Source organism: Lepus europaeus, chromosome 4 (genome assembly GCF_033115175.1).
Source record: "Lepus europaeus isolate LE1 chromosome 4, mLepTim1.pri, whole genome shotgun sequence".
Lineage (NCBI taxonomy): Eukaryota > Metazoa > Chordata > Mammalia > Lagomorpha > Leporidae > Lepus > Lepus europaeus.
The window spans coordinates 70,970,609-70,991,034 of NC_084830.1; the positions used below are offsets into that span (position 1 = coordinate 70,970,609).

General features: G+C 38.7%; 1 protein-coding gene across 1 annotated transcript in view; it reads left to right on the forward strand.

Moving 5' to 3' along the window:
• Positions 1–1,208: 1,208 nt before the first annotated feature.
• Positions 1,209–20,426, forward strand: part of TRPA1 (transient receptor potential cation channel subfamily A member 1) — an 80,660-nt gene continuing 61,442 nt past the window's right edge. Inside the window, exons 1-10 of the mRNA XM_062189547.1 lie at positions 1,209–1,313; positions 7,928–8,084; positions 9,821–9,996; positions 11,981–12,088; positions 14,545–14,653; positions 15,191–15,336; positions 16,248–16,384; positions 16,828–16,876; positions 19,167–19,266; positions 19,966–20,066. Of these exons, the coding sequence (XP_062045531.1) occupies positions 1,209–1,313; positions 7,928–8,084; positions 9,821–9,996; positions 11,981–12,088; positions 14,545–14,653; positions 15,191–15,336; positions 16,248–16,384; positions 16,828–16,876; positions 19,167–19,266; positions 19,966–20,066 (1,188 nt within the window). The remainder of the gene's footprint in view (positions 1,314–7,927; positions 8,085–9,820; positions 9,997–11,980; positions 12,089–14,544; positions 14,654–15,190; positions 15,337–16,247; positions 16,385–16,827; positions 16,877–19,166; positions 19,267–19,965; positions 20,067–20,426) is intronic.

Sequence of the window (20,426 nt, forward strand, 5' to 3'; positions counted from 1 at the left end):
ACACAATTTTCACCTATGCTATTGATCAACAAATGCAGCCCTGGTCTTTGAAGATAAGCCCCTCAAACAAAGCTGAGGGCACAGAAGCTTAGAGCAGTCAATTGTGGCTTATGTTTAACCTGTCATATTTATTAACTAATCCTAAACACTAAAGCATGAGTGCGATTAATACTGTTATCCACAGCACACAAGACCTGAGATTTAAAAAGACTTCATCCTATGTCTTCAAGTCAGAATTAGGATTTATCCATTCTTCCAAAGCATCTGGAAACATTATTTCCAAATCAAAGAAGTCCCCAAAAGAAGGTGGGATAGGAAAAGCTGGTCCAGGGGCCTGGGCTGTGTGCTAAGCCCGGCCAGCATCCCATATGTGCACCTGTTCAAATCCCGGCTGCTCCTCTTCCCATCCAGCTCCCTGCTAATGGCCTGGAAAAGCAGTAGAAGATGGTCCAAGTCCTTGGACCTCTGAACCCATGTGGGAGACCCGGAACAAGCTCTTGGCTCCTGGTTTTGGATTGGCCATTTGGGGAGAGAACCACAGGATGGAAGACCTTCTCTGTGTTTCCCCCTCTCTATAATTCTCTCAATTACATACATACAAAATGCAGGTTCAACAGTTTGAGTTGGAAAAACAACTTTAATAACTAAAAATCTTCCCAATGTACCCAGTCTCTCTCTCTCTCTCTCTCTCTCTCTCTCTCTCTCTCTCTCTCTCTCTCTCTTTCACACACACACGTGGCTGGTGGCAGGGCAAGGAGGCGTCTAGTGCTTTTTAACTGTAACAGATTCGCTGGACTCGCTCTGAGCAGGTCCCAGGTTTCCATGGCTGCAGCTGCAGGCAGCAGGACAAGCAAGCTGCGCGTCCATACAAAGGGGCGAGGCCCAGCAGTAGCGGCGTCACCGCCTCCTTGCCCATACGGATAAGAGGGCCGCCGCGTTTCTGCCTCCTCGCAGCGCCCTGCCTGCATCCTGCAGTACAAGCAGCCCCAGCCCGAGAACTCCTTCCAGAAGTTCCCTCTGGCATCCCGAAGAGCAAGCGTTTCGCAGCCAGCCGGGAAACCGCGCAGGGCCCGAGAGGTCTGGCAGGGACCCGGCGCGGACCCGGCGCGCAGGTAACCGGCAGACGGCGCCATTGACCGCGCTTTCTTGCCGCAGGTGCCCAAGCAGGTGAGGAACACCTGTACCAGGTGGTGTCCCAGGTGGGGTCAATGAAGCGCAGCCTGAGGAAGATGCTGCGGGCTGGGGAGAAGTCGCCCCAGGGCGTTGACTACCAGGACGTGGAGGACAACAAGGACGACTCCAAAAACTTTGAGGTACCTTGGGCACGCAGAGGTCGGGAGGGACAGGTTCCAAAGTCAGGGCGGGGATCTGGCTCAAGGTCTCCCTGTGGGCAGCGCAGGTCCTTCTAGGAGGACCAGAAGCGGCAAGCCTATGGGGCTATGCCTCGCTTCGGGGTGTGTGCTGGGTACAAAAAAACAAAACAAGCAAACAAACAAAAGGAGACATCCTCAATAGTTTGAGGGCCTCCGGGACCAAGCTCGGAACCCGCCGCCAGGCTCATGTTGTCCTGTTTATTTCTCCATTCTGTTCTTGCCAGAGGATGGGCAGCTGCAGTCGGGAGAGACCCACCCCAAAGAACCCTTGGCAGTGGCAGAATCAGGCGACTGCCTAAGTGCAGGACGTGTTTGGAGTATGTCCTGTGTTCCTTGGACTCTTTTATAGATTTCCAGTCTGCTTGTCAAAGGGCTGGATCTGGGGGTCTGATTGCTGCTTCAGAGGTGCCCCGAGGCTGAGCATACTTGTTTAACAGAATGAAACAGGGGGAAAAAATAAAGGCAGAGACTGGCTCCAGGAAGCAGGAGGGACAGGGACTGTCCTCCAGGAATGGGGGCGATAGGAAAGACTGGAGGAGGAGGGCTGTTGAAGATCAGTGGGTGACTAGCTTCCCGGCGTGGCTAAGGATTGGGATGTGGCTTCTTTTTTCCTATTAAGTCTCAGAGCCTTCTGAGTTAGCACCCCACTGATGGTATCCAACCCTACGTCTAAGAACCAGATGCTGTCTGGGGCTCAGAAAACCCACCACCGCATTTCCTCTGATGATCAGCAGGAGAAAAAGTGTCACTTCTTAACCGCTAGGGCATCAATAACAGTGACTTTCCAAACCCACACCCGTTTCCACAGCAAAACCGTGTTACCAGCACCTTATGTACTTCCAAAGGAAAATTGTGGGACAAGCATACACAGATATTCATCTACCTTTCTTTTATTTACAAACATATGAAGTCATAGATTTGTACTTTAATTTATTCCTGAAATATATCCCAGAAGATACTTTTCACATCAGCACTTTGTTATTCACCTCAGTCTTTATTACAGTTTCATTGTACGGATGTATCAGGATTTATTTAACCAGTCCTGCACTGCGGGGGCACCTTGGTGGGTTTTGGTTTTGTTTTCTTTGGCTATTACATACATGATTGTGTATGTTTGTGAATGGGCATGTGGTTTCTCTGTCCACTGATCCCTTCAAGAGATATGTACAAGTTTAGGCAGAAAATGGCAAATTGCTATGCAAAAGTTACACAGATTGACATCATTGCCAGTCATGTGTGTGAGTCAGATACATAATTCACTCACATCGACAAAACAAACCAGGTGAGTCTTCACACATCCAGGTTGAACACTGATTTTGGCCTCTTCCCTGATCGAAGTGTGGGCGTGTGGCTTACTCCAGAGAACCAAGTCATGAATGGATTGCAACAGCAGGATACTGCCTTTGTAATTAATATGAGATAGGAAAAAATTTCGAAATTTTGAAAATCACCCATGTGGTTTTGCTTTTTGGAGATATTTACAGAAGTATTTCCATACCACAAACATGGTTCTCCATGTTTTTGTTTATTTGCCTTTGGTTTTATTGCCTAGTCATGTAAAGCCATTTGTGTTATATAAAGCTTTTAGAAATTATGTAAGGGCTTGTAGGCAAAGAACATCAGATGTTTCATTTTATACAGCAAGATTTCCAAAACATTCCATAAAATTCTCAGGGTCTGGACTCTTATAAAGCAGCATGTATACCATTGGAAGAGTTTTGAACTCTGGGGCTTTGTTGATGTATTCCTGGTTTTAAAGTTACAGTATAAATTTGCTTCAGAAAACATGAAAACACACACACACACACACACGCAAGGTTTCAAGAATGCCAACAGGATGGAAGGATCATAGAAAACTTACAAGATGAAAAATGTGAAAAAAGAACCTTCAAACTTATGCCTTTACTTTAGACTTTTTCGCTTGTTTCATTCAAGAGTGGTATAGTAGTTCAACATTTAGCTTCTCATTTGTTATCATATCTGACCTTAGTTTATCTTTTTGCCCTATGATTGCTTACATGTATTTCATTAAAGCAACCTAAAACAGATGCATTTGATAGTTCTGTTTTCAAGGTCTTAAAATTAACTTCTCCAAAAGTGGTCTAGTCTATTGTGTTTTGAATCTAGTCATATAGTTCAGAATTCTAAAGAATATGAAGTGTTGCTGGTACAACAGGCAACTATATTGAGTGAATATTTAATAATTTGTCTAAATGGTATTGTTGGCTTACCTTCAGGACTTTCTGTAAGAAATGTTTTCAGAGCCTGATGACATGCCAGGCACTGAATTGAGGCTATTTAGCATATCTGGTGTGTTCATGTAAAGTGTCGAGACAATGTTTTGTCATTGTGACTTCAACTGTACCTTGTGAGCATCTGAGATTCCAATGTTTTCTGAGAGTGGGAAATTGGATTTATGTTGATAGCACATTGATCAACTGACTCATTAATTGATCTTTCAGGTACTGAGGTGGTAAATATAATCTTGTGATTATCACCTAAAGCATATGTCAAATTAAAGGGATAATATGATTCCAATGGGAATTAGCTAAATGCTTTCTTTGATAAGGCAAAATGAAAAGAAGGAGCCTATTTAAGCAAGAAGCCGCATTTACATTTAATCTCAAAGATGTGTAAATTTGGAAATGGTTGGATGCTCACTGTAATATCCCTCAGTCACTAAAATTAAATATATCTTATATAGAATTCAGTCTTTTGGTTGATAAGTTATATATGTTTATTTAAGAGACTACCAGAGAAGAGTAATTTTATAGGCACTATTCCATAGGCACTTTTCAGAAGCAAAAGTCAAAGCTCAAATTTTTAAAAGCCCCCAATTTTTTTATTTCAAAGTGGCAGTTACTAAATGAATATGCTAAATAAAAATAATATGGATTCTTTATTAACTACATTAAAATATGTAAGAATAGCTTTTCTGTTCAGTAGTGAGAAATGCCCTGATTAATTTAAAAGAAATTAGAGTTTTGACATAATATTATCATGTATCAAATGTGACCGGTCATAGTTAAATGTAGAATTAATTTCTGCATTTTCAGAATGTTGTACTTTTACAGTAGGCTACATGAAAATCTATTGTCTTGCACAACATTTTGCTTCTGGTCCATGTGCTGAAGTATTTGATAAGAAATAACTTTGTAAAACTTTCTCTCCCTTTTTTATTCTATCAGTTAGTATTAGCAGACACTAGTCTTGTTTGTGTGATCCCTTTGACTCTTAGACCTATTAGTGTGATCAATTGTGAACTGAAATTGATCACTTGGACTGGTGAGATGGCATTGGTACATGCCACCTTGCTGGGATTGAATTGGAATGCCCTGGCATGTTTCTAACTCCACCATTTGGGGCAAGTCCGATTTAGCATGTCCCAAATTGTATATCTTCTCCCTCTCTTATTCCCACTCTTATATTTAACAGGGATCACTTTTCAGTTAAAATTTAAACACCTAAGAATAATTGTGTGTTAATTACAGAGTTCAACCAATAGTACTAGAACAAAAAAAATACTAAAAGGGATAAAGTATTACATTGTACATCAACAGTCAGGACAAGGGCTGATCAAGTCACCTTTTCTCATAGTGTCCATTTCACTTCAACAGGTTTCCTTTTTGGTGCTCAGTTAGTTGTCACTGATCAGTGAGAACATATGATATTTGTCCCTTTGGGACTGGCTTAATTCACTCAGCATGATGTTTTCCAGATTCCTCCATCTTGTTGCAAATGACTGGATTTCATTGTTTTTGACTGCTGAATAATATTCTATAGAGTACATGTCCCATAATTTCCTTATCCAGTCTACTGTTGGTGGGCATTTGGGTTGGTTCTAGGTCTTAGCTATTGTGAATTGAGCTGCAATAAACATTAATGTGCAGACAGCTTTTTTGTTTGCCAGTTTAATTTCCTTTGGGTAAATTCCAAAGGGTGGTATGGCTAGGTTGTATGGTAGGGTTATATTCAGGTTTCTGAGGAATCTCCAGACTGACTTCCATAGTGGCTTAACCAGTTTGCATTCCCACCAACAGTGGGTTAGTGTCCCTTTTTCCCCACGTCCTCTCCAGCATCTATTATTGGTAGATTTCTGAATGTGAGCCATTCTAACCAGGGTGAGGTGAAACCTCATTGTGGTTTTGATTTGCATTTCCCTGATTGCTAGTGATCTTGAACATTTTTTCATGTGTCTGTTGGCCATTTGGATTTCCTCTTTCAAAAAATGTCTATTGAGGTCCTTGGCCCATCTCTTAAGTGGGTTGTTTGTTTTGATGTTGTGGAGTTTCTTGATTTCTTTGTAGATTCTGGTTATCAACCCTTTATCTGTTGCATAGTTTGCAAAGATTTTTCCCATTCTGTTGGTTGCCTCTTCACTTTCCTGACTGTTTCTTTTGAAGTACAGAAACTTCTCAATTTGATGCAATCCCAAATGTTAATTTTGGTTTTGACTGCCTGTGCTCCTGGGGTCTTTTCCAAGAAGTCTTTGCCTGTGCCTATATCTTGCAGGGTTTCTACAATGTTCTCTAATAATTTGATGGTGTCGGGTCGTAGATTTAAGTCTTTAATCCATGTTGAGTGAATTTTTGTGTAAGGTGAAAGGTAGGGGTCTTGCTTCATGTTTCTGCACATGGAAATCCAATTTTCCCAGCACCATTTATTGACTAGACTGTCCTTACTCCAGGGATTGGTTTTGGATTCTTGATCAAATATAAGTTGGCTGTAGATGTTTGGATTGATTTCTGGTGTTTCTATTCTGTTCCATTGGTCTATCCATCAGTTTCTGTACCAGTACCATGCTGTTTTTTAACAGCTGCCCTGTAGTATGTCCTGAAATCTGGTATTGTGATGCCTCCGGCTTTGTTTTTGTTGTACAAAATTGCACAGTTCATTCCATGAGGGTGGTTTTTGACCTTAGCTTCTGCTTTTACTGCATGTTGAATTTTTACCATTCATCATACAGCCTATATATATATATATAGGCTGTATGTATGTATATATATATATATATATATTTATTTCATGTACCTGGTGTTCAAATTTTTATTTTGCCATTAAGAGCATACCCTTGGGTGAGTGATTCAACCTGTCATGGCCTGACTGTTGGCCTAAGGTGTGTACACTATACTGCTAGCCTTTCCTATGTGCAGACAGCAAGGAAGTGCTTATTATGCCTCAACTTGGCCTGGTACAGCGTCCCAGTAGTCAGAAGAGGGGTTACTATTCATTGCTGGGGTGAATGGACAGTTGTTCTAGATTACTGACTAAGCAGTGTCTCAGAGGGATTCAAGCTTTGATATATGTGGGAACACTGAATGGGACTGACTGGAGACAGGAAGGCCATGGAGGGGCAGGATTTAGATTCCTTGATGCTAATAATCCTTACATTCATGAAAACCTGTCCATCTAACCCAAGCCCCTCATGCATTTAAGTATTCTTTTACCAAGCAAAGCAAATTGCTCTAAGTATTTACTTGGTTCTCAGATTGCAACCCTTACGTTTATTTTGAAGTTTTCTGAACATCTTTATTTCTTCTATAGCACAGTATGATCAGAATATCAAAACTTTTACTTAATGCACTTGTCAATGGTTATGAATTTGTTTTTATGTATGTAAGCATTTTGTATTCTTTAAGAAAAGCTATCATATTGTAAGCTTGATAAACTGGTTTGAATTATGATACATTTTAAAAAATTATTTATTTTATTTATTTGAAAGGCAGAGTTATGCAGAGAGAGGGAGAGTCGGAAAGAAAGAAAGAAAGAAAGAAAGAAAGATCTTCCATCTGCTGGTTCACTCTGCAATGGCCACAGTGGCAAGAGCTTGGCTAGGCCAAAAGCAGGAACTTGGAACTCCATCATGTCTCTCTCATGTGGATATCAGGGACCCAAGGATCTGGGGCATCTTCTGTTCCTTACTCAGGCTGGGTCAGAAACAGCTGGATAAGAAACAGGCTGGATCCAGCAAACAGCTGGATTAGAAGTGGAGTGGCTGGGACATGAACCATTGCTTGAATAGGTGACCCAGGCGGTGGCTTATACCACTGTGCCTCAATGTGGGCCCCAATGATGAATTTTTAGGGCTATAAAATGACTCTCTTGGTAAGTTCTGCGTAACCTTTTATAAGGTAACGATTTTTTATAAAGATTTATTTATTTGAATGGCAGAGGTACAGAGAGTGGCATGAGAGAGAGGGAGGCAGGAAAAGAGGGAGAGTGGGAGGGAGGGAAGGAGAGAGGAGGGAGGACACTTCCATCCGCTGGTTTGCTCCTCAAATGGTCACAACATTTGAAGCTGGGCCAGGTTGAACACAGGCTAAAGCCAAGAACCAGGAACTCCATCTGGGTCTCCCACATGGGTGTTATAGGTACAAGTGCTTGGGCCATCATCGCCTGCCTGTCTAGGAGCATTAGCTGGATTGGAAATGGAGAAGCCAAGACTTGGACTGGCAGTCTGATATGGAATGCTGGCATGGTTTGCACAAAATTAACCAGCTGAACTGAAACACCTGCCCTAAGGTGTGAGTTTTCTTTTTTCTATATACCTTCAGGTGGATTTTGAAGGCAATGCATGGGGATTCCAACGGTCTACCAAGAACCGAAAGAAAGTAAGCGAAGATGACGAGAATGTCTCTCCTCTGCATCATGCCGCAGCAGAAGGTCAGGTTGAACTGATGAAGATGATTATCAGTGACTCCTCTTGTGAAGGTAACAAAATATCACAATGAGTTCTCTGTAAGTCTATCATCCCTTCAGTTTCCTTGGTAAGAGGAGTATGAAGTGAATCTATAGGGCAGATTAGTGCCAGATGATGAAGAGCCTAAATATCTCACTGAGGAATATAAATTTCCCTATATATGGGTACACCTCAATGTTTTCCACTTAAATATTGCAAAGGCTGTGCAGAGATCTGGGATACCCCACAGCAAGCACCGACTTTCACTGAATTTTTAGATAGGTCATAAAAATTCATAAGCTTTTAGTGTATTCTTCTACACTATTTCCATTGATGTTACTCTACATTTAAATTGCTTATCATTGAATATATTTGACACTTCATCTTTCTGAAAAGTAGTCATGATGATACCATGTGGACTCGTGGAAGCTTGAGTGAAACAGTAGTCATATGGAACCTAACAGAGTACCTGACATATAGTACTTGCTTTTATATAATCGCAATGTTTTATCACAGTTTCCATCCACCCTCTCAGTCCTGTACATCCAGATTTGTTTGAAAAATTCATTTGTAATTTGTAGATGATGAGAGAAGTGGATGCCATAGAGACTTAAGACTTAAACAGTTTCTCTCGGAGAGAAAGAGAGAGAGAGAGACTGACCTTTAATTCTTCAATATTGCGGAAGATGGATTTAAAGTGGAAGACTCATCGGAAATATATTTTACAAATAAAGAGAAGATGAGAATTCACCAGGGTTGTGAAGTTAGAAAGCAGAAAGAGATTCAAGAGATATTTGAATGTAGTTGCAAACAGGGTTTGAAGGCAGAATAAAGGTGAAAAAATATCAAGGAGTTGGACTTTAAGATTTCTAGTCTAGGAGAAAATGCTAGTATTATAACCATCTTCCAAAAAGGCTACATAGAAGAAAACAGATAAAAACATGAGTAACAGGATGTGATGAGATTTGGACATACTGCATTTAAAAAATCCAAGGAATATCTATCTGAAAATATCCAGAACATAACTAGAAACACAGAAGGAAAGGATCCATCCCTTGAGAGCCATCACTGTATTGAAAGTAGATGAGATTATGGAAGTGCCATAAAATGCTTTAGGAGACAATGCTAGCCAAGTTAGGTAGAAGTAGGGCAACAACGTTAAGAGATGCATGTCAAGAGGAAAAGCTAGAGAAAGGATAAAGAGGGTGATGGTTGAGACAGTGATGATACACACATATCCCATGGAGAAGCTATTGAGTCAGATGAGTTAGAAGGATCAGTTGCCACAAAGAGATCAAGTAGGATGCAGATCATAGTAACTTACACAATACCTTCCTAGCTGTGTGATGTTGGTAAGACTTTTTGTTCCTGCAGCCCCAACATGTCATCTTTCGGTGAATTGGTCATGGTGATATATTGAAGGCTTGTGTGAAATAATTGCCATGTGGAAACTAGTAGAGTACCTGGCATATAATTCTTGATTTTGTTTAATCTCAATATTTTACCACAATTCTGCAATTCATATGCAAATAAAAACATGTAGTAACGAGAACCTACTTCTTCTGTAAGCTATAGATGGAAATTTAACAAATAGACAAAGTCAGTGCCATACTTCTATTCAATATTTTGTGAGAACTGAAGCTCTAGTTTTAGTTTTCACAAAGATGCAGCCAATGATAGCAGTAGTTGGCACTGTGACTAGGTACTCAAGAAGTGTTGAATACAGGCCAAGCAAAAATTTAATCCACATTTTGGCATCTTTTTCTAGTGCTGAATGTGATGGATGATTATGGAAATACCCCTCTACACTGGGCCACAGAAAAAAACCAGGTTGAAAGCGTTAAGTTTCTTCTCAGCAAAGGAGCAAACCCTAATCTTCGAAACAGCAGCATGATGGCGCCTCTTCACATAGCGGTGCAGAGCATGCACAATGAGGTGGTGAAGGTGAGGCTGCCGGCAGTTTCCAGTGCTGGCCATCTGAGCAGGGCCAACTCTCCAATCTGGCTCTCTTTGCTTGGGCCAGCATAGCCATCCTAAGTACCCAGGACAAATGGAATGTGACGATGACAACACGTGCATGACTTCCCACCAAGTGGTGATGATGATGATGATGATGGCAGCTCTGCCTCTATCAGATAGTGCCTATCTACCAAGAATTCTTCCAAGAGCTTTGTGTTTTAGTTCATTAAGAATATTCATTGAAAAAAAAACTAATAAGACTATATATTGTATTTAGTAAGACTATTATTTTATAGCTGAGAAAACTGAGACATAGAGAGAATAAAATAATTTGGTTCATGTCCTGTATCTGGTGAAAACAAGAATTAGTAACTTTGTTCCCATCTTGATGTTCTCAAGTTCAGGCCCTACCACATCAGTACCTGATTTAATGACTTAAAGGTGGAGGGTGATGAATGCCTTGATGAAAACAGTAAAATAATCGTGATTTGAAGTTTTTGTTAGCCTGAGTGACTTGACACCATGATCAGTTAGCAGAAGACATTCGACATTTACTATTGAGAACCATCACTGTTTTTCAGTGCCAAAGAGGGAGTTTGCTCAAATCCAGGGAACACTGATAAATGCCATAAGAGTAAGATGTAGGCCATGGTTTTAAAACAATGTCTCAGAGTCTCAGGGGCCCACTAGAAAGCAAATTCAACTCCTTACACAGGATTGCAGTTTACAAATGGGTCATGTGCCAGAAGTTCATTTCCCAGGTAGACTATTTGAACTTCAATTTTCCTGTAGAAATATTATTGAGGATGATGATTTGACTACTGGGTTCAGCCACGACAAAATCTAATTATCTGTAAGTGATCAAAGAGACCCATGGGCTCTAGGCTCTCCTTAGCTGGAAACCCTTTCAGGTCCCTGACAGCTTGGCTCCTTGAAATCTGGCACAGAAGCAGTGAGGGAATCCATTGTGCCTTGTTGACAGCTCGGTCATAATTCTGAGTGCGTGATTTTGTCACCAAATGTTCATGTGCTTTTCTTTACCCTCTGGCTGGTTATCTTTGAGGGAGGGACCTCGTCTTCCTAAGCTGAATATGTCCAGTTTCAGCACAGTGCTGGTAACTTTTAGCTATTGAATGAATGAATGAGTAAGTGGATGTTTTGGCTGAAGAAGAGAAGAGCAGAGGTATTAGTATCAGCAAAGAGGCCTCGGGAAGGTTTCTGAAGAGGTCATTAGAAAGGCTTGTGGCAATAATTTCCTCCTCCTCCTCTCTCCACCTTCTTCTCTCCTTTCATTCCATTTCTCTAAATTCCAAATGGCTCCAAAATTTTTCTTGAAGATATTAGTTGAGGTAGTTCACTCTGTAAAAGTGAGAAAGACTATATGTTAATAATTATCTGTATTTCTGGTTTATTTACAATTTCAAAAGTCAATATTGCCTTAATTGATGTGTTATTAAAATCATTAATTCCTTCTCTTGATAAATGTATTTTGTACCCACTGTGTGCAAGGTTTGTGCCAATTGTGTGGGAGAGGGATGAGAAAAGACAAAGAAGACATGGTCCCTAGCAACTGACAGGTTATAATCTAGTAGAAGATAAGGAACTCATTTCAAAATCTGCATATTAGTTTTTTGTAAAGATTAATTTTTATTTATTTGAAAGACAGAGTGATAGAGAAAAAGATCATCCATCTGCTGGTTCACTCCCCAAGTGGCCTGCCCACAGCCGGGCCAGGCCGAAGCCAGGAGCCTGGAATGCCATCTTCTGCTGCTTTCTCGGGCACTTTACAGGGAGCTGAATTGGAGGCAGAGCAGCTGGGACTAGAAGTGATGCAGAGTAAAGCAGATGGGACTTGAACCCATGCTCATGTGGGATCCTGACATCACAGGCAGTAGCTTACCTGCTATGCTGTAACACTGGACCCCTGCATATTGGCTTTTTGATAATTATCCCCTCACCTTTTTTGTAGGTGTTGACTGAGCACAGTGGAATTGATATTAATTTGGAAGGAGAAAATGGAAACACAGCTCTGATAACTGCATGCTCCAAAGATAACAGTGAAGCATTACAAATCTTGGTTAGTTTACTGGTCATGCTTTTTCTTTGTCTTCTTATGAATTCAACCTGAATTATTCTTATTTATAACATCTCTTCAGTTTCTCTCCTTAGGAAAATAAAATATGTAGAGAATAGGTTAGAAAAAATGTTTCTATATGTTTTGTAGGTGTACACATCCCTTAAATCCTAAATGGAGCTGAGATTGCTCACGGAAGACTAACAATATAGCGTGAAGGAAAATGTGAGAAAATTGAAGTATAGGCAGGAAAAATTTAAGATTAAGCTTGTGGTCAAGATAAAGAATACAAATGTGTAATAAATTCTACATTAATAAAGACAGGTCATGCATTTGACTCTGAGCTTCTAAATACAAACAGGATGAATGTAGTCAATTGCAGACTTACTGTGCCTGTAAAATAAAAGTCAAAAGCAAAACTGCTATTCCCAAGATCAGAAGAAATGAAACTTTTGCAGTGAATTCTCAAAAATGAGTCATGTGGTTTAATGACTAGTGGTCTTTAGAAACATCCCTAAGACCAGAGAGCCAACCTTCTGTCTGGGACGTTTTCCTGGGGTGGCTGAGTGAATACTGGAGGTTCCGGGCTCAGGGATTTATCCTGCTCCAGTGGCGCCCCTCCTGAATATGCTTCTGAAATCCCAGTAAACAGCTTTCTTTCCATGTTCCTTAGCCACTAACAGTTTTCTGGGCCACATTATATATTTTTGTTACTGATTTTCCCTCTATACTGTCTCAGAGAGTAGGAAAATTAAGTAAAAAAATTCCAAAAATATTTGCCTGATACTTTAAAAACCTAAAATAGGCTTAAACATATTTGCTAGCTATACTTACAGGCAAATTTACAGCCCATAAGCTGTCCTGTTTGGACCAAAAAGAGGATAAAATAGAAAAAATAAAAATTAACATTCCAACTTAGAATTTAGAAAATGAGGCTTAAATATACCAAAAGAAAATTGGAATGAAAAATAATGAAGTTTAAAACACTTTAGAGATTTTTGCGTCTTATTTCTTTGAGATTTAATTTTTTTTGCATATACTGTATGATTGTCTCATTAGAAAATTTTTACTTAACACTATTCTTTAACAATAGGATTTTGTGAAATACATCAGTTTTCAGGTACACAAAACTATTCATATATTTATTTATTTTTTAGATTTATTTATTTATTTGAAAAGCAGAGTTACAGAGAGGCAGAGGTGGGGGGGTATCTTCCATCCACTGGTTCACTCCCCAGATGACCACAATGGCCAGAGCTGTACCAACCTGAAGCCAGGAGCCAGGAGCTTCTGAGTCTCCCACGTGGGTTCAGGGGCCCAAGGACTTAGAGCATCTTCTACTGCTTTCCCAGGCCATCACAGAGATCTGGATTGGAAGTGGAGCAGCCAGGATTCAAACTGGTATCCATATAGATGCCAGCACTTCAGGGGGTGGCTTTACCGGCTATGCCGGTAAACTGATGACTGTAGATGACAAGATTACAGGTAGTAACAGTCATACCTTTCTATTTTTTCAAAAATTTTCTGTTTTTAAAAAGATTTATTTGCAAGGCAGAGTGACAGAACGAGAGGGAGAAGTAACAAAGAGAAGGAAGGAAAGATAAAGAGATCTTCCATTCATTAGTTCACTGCTCAAATGGCCGGGGCTGGGTCAGCCTGAAGCCGGGAGGCTGGAATTCCATCCAGCTCTGCCACATGGGTGGCTGAGGCCATCTTCTGCTGTTTTCCCAGGTGCATTAGCAGGGAGTTAGGTCAGAAGTGGAACAGACAGTACTAGAACTGGTGATCATATGGGATGCTGGTGTCACAGGCGGCAGTTCAACCTATTGCATCATGATTTTGATCCCCCAAATCTTTTCTAATGATGAAAGATATTTAAAATAAAACTGAAGTCCAGTCATTTATAGAAAATTGTAGTTAAAAATAGTTTACTCTGACCAAATAAATAAATAATGTAAGATTTAGTTCTTCTAACATCTTTTTAGTAAGAATCTTCCTTAGTAATGAAAGTCCCTGATTTTCATTGTTTAATGAGAGTGATGGTGTTTTATTTTGTCTTTTAATTTATTTCTAATGTGCCTTATATAAACAAAGAGAAAGGAGTCTGGAAAATATTATTACTTTATTATTGTAAGGAATTGAGAAGGAATGTGGAAACCATAATAATGTTTTCAGAAATCTCATTAATCCCATTGAAAATGTGTTGATTTTAGATTACTGGAATATAATGATTGGTATTTTGTGACTCTGGTGTAACTTCCTGTTTGGAAGATGTAATATATTTCCATTTCACTATCTTAGCCTAGTTCTAAAATTATCTTCTTGCAACAATTTCATATCATTTTAAGTTTTCTATGTATTTTTAAACAGGCACAGACTAGTGAAATGGCCATTGTGATTTGTGCTTTAAATTTGTATCATTTGACTTTTTTTGCTATTTTCTTTCTTTTTCCCTCCAGTTACAAAAGGGTGCAAAACTATGCAAATCAAATAAATGGAGATGTTTTCCTGTTCACCTCGCTGCATTTTCAGGTGCTAAAAAATGCATGGAATTAATATTGGAGTTTGGTGAGTAGAAGCTTTTCTTTTTGTTTTTTTAAAGATTTAGTTATTTGAAAGACAGAGGTACAGAGAATGAGGAGAGAGAGAGAGAGAGAGAGAGAGAGATCCTCCATTTGCTGATTCACTCCCCAAATGGCCCCAATGGCTGGGGCTGGGGCAGGCAGAAGCCAGGAGCCAGGAAATTCATCTGGGTCCATCACATGCGTACAGGGGCCCAAGCACTTGAGTCATCTTCTGCTGCTTTCCCAGGAACATTAGCAAGGAACTTCATTAAAAGTGGAACAACCAGGACTCAAACCAGCACTCACATGGGATGTTGCATCACAGGCTGCTGCCTAACCTACTATGCCACAACACTGGCCTTGAGTAGAGGCTTTTCTACTTTCTTCATGGTAAAGAAGTTTATTGTGGCAGATGCTATTACTTTGAAAAGTATTTAACAGAATTTACACCAGGCTTTTGTATAAGTCTAAATATCTTTGCTTTAAAAATATATTATTTATTCTAAATATTTGGTTTGAATTTTTTTTTTTTATTCTAAAGGTGAGAAACGCGGGTACCGCAGAGAGTCTCAGATAAACTTTGTGAACACTGGGAAAGCCAGCCCGCTACACTTCGCAGTTCAGAGTGGTGACTTGGAAATGATTAAATTGTGCCTGGACAATGGTGCACGCATAGACCTGAAGGAGGTGGTTGTTAAGTTCTCCATGATACGTTTCTTTTAGAATTGTCATAAAATATTTTCCAAAAGGCTTTGTAGCTCTTCTACAGCCTGTTTACACTGAGAACAGATACTGTGGTAGAGATATTTCCTTCTGTTTATACAGAAGCAGAATAGCCCAGATTTCAATCTCTGTAAACACTTCTGGGAGCTACACAAACAGGTATAGACGCAGATAGAGTAAAGCCTATGTCTAGTTGCATTGCCATTAAATAATTAAGGCCTACCTCAGAAGACAATAATATATAAATTAATGTTAGCCAGGAACATTAAAGATCCATCATTCATGTCTATGATTATGGTTCTGTTAAACTAAGGACCCCTTAATTAATTTCGAAGGATATGAATGTCACTGAGCCTGGATTCTGAACTTATGCCAGGCATCTCTGACTAAAACTACCAGGGTCAAGCCCTCTTCCTTTCAGTGTCTTGGATTTTGGGTGACAACATTCTCCCTTGACAGGTACCTCAGAGGCCTATTCTTTCTAGAGGAAGGCAAGAATGGATTTTAATCTCATGTGGCTTCTAGACACTGTCCCTAAATCCTTTCACTACAGAAGTGAAGAGCAGCCACTGTTGATATATAATCACTGCATACACTGTGTGCTTACAACAGTGAATGGGACATAGTCCTGTTGGTCCTTGAGGACTAATAATGAGAATTATAATGACAGCAGAATTCTATGCTACAGGCTATCACACTGTAAAGAAGTGTAGTTGTTAATTGTAACTTTCATGTGGGTGCTTGTCAATGGACAAAGCTAATCACTACTCATCATCTTAAATTTTATTGACCTGGGAAGAAGAAACTCACAGCTGAATATGTTGTGTTTTTAAATTGAGATGTAAACATTGATTTGATGTCAAAACTCTTTACAGAATGGGAAGTGCATGCCGCTTCACTTTGCTGCCACTCAGGGAGCCACTGAGATTGTTAAACTGATGATATCTTCCTATTCTGGTAGTAGTGATATCGTTAATGCAGTCGATGGAAATCACGAGACCCTGCTTCACAGGCAAGCTTTCTGCCTATTGTTTTTGGTTCTCACCTGTTAAATTATATGTTGCTGGAAAAACTTAGCAAGCATGCTAGCAAAGTAACCAACAGGGTTAACAGGAATCTCTGTGTCCCTCTGGGGATCACAGTAGAATGTGAACTAGCTTTTCACAGAACAAAATCTCCAGTAGCATATTCTGGATTGTTCTTCAACTCAGTGGATACAGACTCAAGATTAATCCTCAAGACCTTTCTAATCTGTTCTAATTCTTCTTGTCTTAATCCCAGTTTTAATGAAGATAATGGAGAAGATAAGGGTGAATGTTTCACCTTTCCCATGTGTCTAATTCTCTGTTCTGCTGCTGTAACTTTCATGAGTAATTTATAAAGACTAGAGTTGTATTTAATTCTTATTTTATATCTTTATATCAGTAGTACCTTAATTCTTTTTTCTTTTTGCAGAGCCTCATTATTTGATCACCATGAGCTAGCTGAATACTTAATATCAGTGGTAAGTATTCAACTCACAGTATTTTACTACTGTTTACAGTTGAAAAATAATATAATTGCATAATATGGATTTTTCAAATATAAACTAAATTTTAATTTCTTGCTTTACAAAAAAAGTTTACCAATGGATTATTGTCAATTTGCCAAATAGAGTTTATTATGTATGACTGTACAGTGGCCAAACATTATTACCATGATTTTGGAAATATCAATCGGTGGTTTCTGCTGTAGGACTTTCTTCGTGTGAGGAGTCTGTGGGTATAACACAAAGGAAACTCTGCTGAAACTATTTTTACTTATTTATTTTCATTTTATTTGAAAGGCAGAAAGAGACAGAGAGATCTTACATCTGCTGGTTCACTCCCCAAATGCCTGTAACAGCCAGGCCTGGGCCAGGCTGTAGTCAAGAGCGTGGAACTCCATCTGGGTCCTCCACTTAGGGGACAGGGTCCCAAGAACTTTAGCCATCATTTGCTGCCTTCCAGGGTGCTCATTGGCAGTAAGCTGGATCAGAAGAGAGGAACTGGGCCTCAGACCAGGCACTCCAATGTAGAGTGCAGGCTTCCTGAGCAGCAACTTCACTGTGAAGCCAAATGCCTGCACCAAGGAAAGCCCTTATGATGGACTGCAAGCTGGTCATCAGGGCGGATTAGGCTTGAGCCACTCTGCTGACACTTCTTCAGTGCTGATGGCTTTGAGGCAGAAGGCACAACAGTATCCATATGTAGCCTTTGCCTTCCATCATAAGCTACCTCAATGACATCATTGGAACAGAGAAATTGAAAAGTATTGTTAAAGATTTGTTATAGTTGAAAGCATGTGATTTTTGTTACCCTTAAGTACTGGAATCAGGCACATTTTGGGTTAAGTTTTAATGAGATGTTTGCATGAATGTATGTATGGTGGATTTATTTCAACCCCAACTATATCAGCAGTGAATATAGTCCCTTTTTAGTATTTAGGATGTATGGGGATTTCAACAGCAACTATTGAAGTTGTGTATTTACGTAGAAGCATCCTGGGAATACACACTATATATCATGGTTTCATGCCATGCATGGTTTCCCACAAATGTAGTCACTCTTTACCCAGCAAGAGAACTGCAGCAGAACTTTCCAGCATTCAAAGGGATACTGCTTTCACCGTCAGTGTATCCAGAGGATCACAAGAGAAAAGGGAAATGTCGTGATCAAACTTTAAGCTATTTGTATTAACCTAGCGTAATTATAGAATCCTTTCTGTGAAATTATAAAAGGCTTTTGCTTTTTCTCAAATCAAATATATAAAAATAACACTAGCAACAAATATTGGTGTGTTTAAAATGTGTGTGTGTGTGTGTGTGTGTATATATATATATATATATATATATATATATATATATATATATACAGAGAGAGAGAGAAAGAGAGAGCCTCCTACTGGTTAAGAGGCCAGCTTAGGCTAAGACACCTACATCTGACTTTGTATACCTGGATTTGGTATCTGGCTCTGGCTCCTGACTCCAGCTTTCAATTCACTAGTACCCCAGGAGGCAGCAATGATGGCTGAAGTATATGCATCCCTGCTACCCAGATGTGGTTCCTGACTCCTGGGCCCTGGGCTAACCTTGGCTGTTGCAGGTGCTTGAAGAGTGAACCAGGAGCATGGAAGTGCACACTTTTTCTCTCAAATAAGTTAATCAAAAAAGAAATGTAAAAAAAGGACTGTTCTTACATATGTATGTATGTATGTACACACACACATATATATATATAGTGATTTTCAAATTCAAATTTTCTCTAATAAATGTCTGGATACAATTTTACTTTATGATTTGAGTGATTTAAATTCAGTTATTTCAGTTCATTTATTTCAGATGAAGTAGATTTTTTAAAAAGTAAACAGTTACTTGGGAATTGTTTTAAAAATCACATATGTGATACATTTGGAATATACTTTAAATGATAGACCTTTAAAAATCATTTTTTACAGTGAGAACTAAGTTATTGCTATAAGTCCAAGGATTTTATTTTTATGGGCTAGGTAGTAATAGAGCTCTTATTGTCTTATGTAAATCATAAGCCTAACATGCGAGAATAATTTCATTGTTGAAATAATGAAACAATGCCTTGATTTCTGATGTTAAAATATATGAATTATATGGGCATTTCAAGCAATATGACAGTTATATGCTTTAGTGCTATTCATAAAGGATACTCTACCCCAGTGAATTAACATTATTTGGAGATGGCAATGTATGTAAACCATTGTCTGCTCATAAACTCTTTGTTCAATGACTCGTTTTATTTTAGGGAGCTGACATTAATATCACTGATGCTGAAGGACGCTCTCCACTTATGTTAGCAACTGCTTCTGCATCATGGAGCACTGTAAATTTACTGCTTTCTAAAGGTATGAAGAGGGAGCAAGCCAAGCCCTTGGAACTTCTACTCAATTTCGTTAGATAAATATTTATTAACTATCTATCATATGGCATGTATTCAAAGATAAACAGAACACTTTCCATGTCCGGAAGCTTTTTAGTCCAGTGTGGACTATACTTTAAAGAGATACTTTTAGAATGATAATAAATAACATTTATAAGGTATTTGCATATTGCCAAGCATTTTATCAACTTTCGCTCAAAGAATTAGTCCTATGTGGTTTAGGTATAGTAATGATATATATATATCATTATATATATAATATATATTATATATTAATATTATATATTATAATATAATAATATAAAATACATAATTAAATATATAATTATATTATAATAATATAAAATATATAATTAATATAATATTATAATATATATTATATATATAATGAGAACAGCACTATCCCTCTTCTTTTTTATTGATCTCTAATCTCCCAATATTTATATTTTATATAATGCATCATATATTCTCTGCTCCCCCTTACATACAAACAGTAAGGTAACTTATTTTTAAATGTGTTTAGTTTTCCCATCTAAATAAGTTTTCTTGTGCACTAAAGCTTGGCAAAGTTTTTAAGTCAAAAATCTCTTATTAAGTTGAAAATCCATTATTGGCCATGCATTAAACAAATGAGTAGAATTTATATTGGTATTGTGTTTTTTAGGTGCTCATGTAGATATAAAAGATCATCTTGGACGTAATTTTTTACATTTGACTGTGCAGCAACCTTATGGGTTAAAAAATTTGCATCCTGAATTTATGCAGGTAATTTATGTCCATGGATTCCATAAACTAAATTGTGTTTAACATAGAGTAAACTGATTTTTTTTTTTAACAAATTTTTTACTATTGTGAAGACTGACTCTGGAATTTTTAAAATATTTTAAAATAAAGGTGTCATATTTGAATGTTTACAGCTTGATAGTGGTGATTGTGATGATGATAATTAATTGCATTGGGTTTGAGTTTCTAAATTATAGGGATTTTCCATATGCCCTCATATATAATATGGATATATCCTTAAACAATTTGATTTCCTTCACTTTTTCACTGTTACAGTTTGTGTATCAGTGGAAAAGCCAAGTGCTTGAATCAATTAACAATATTTCACCATCACTTAAAAAG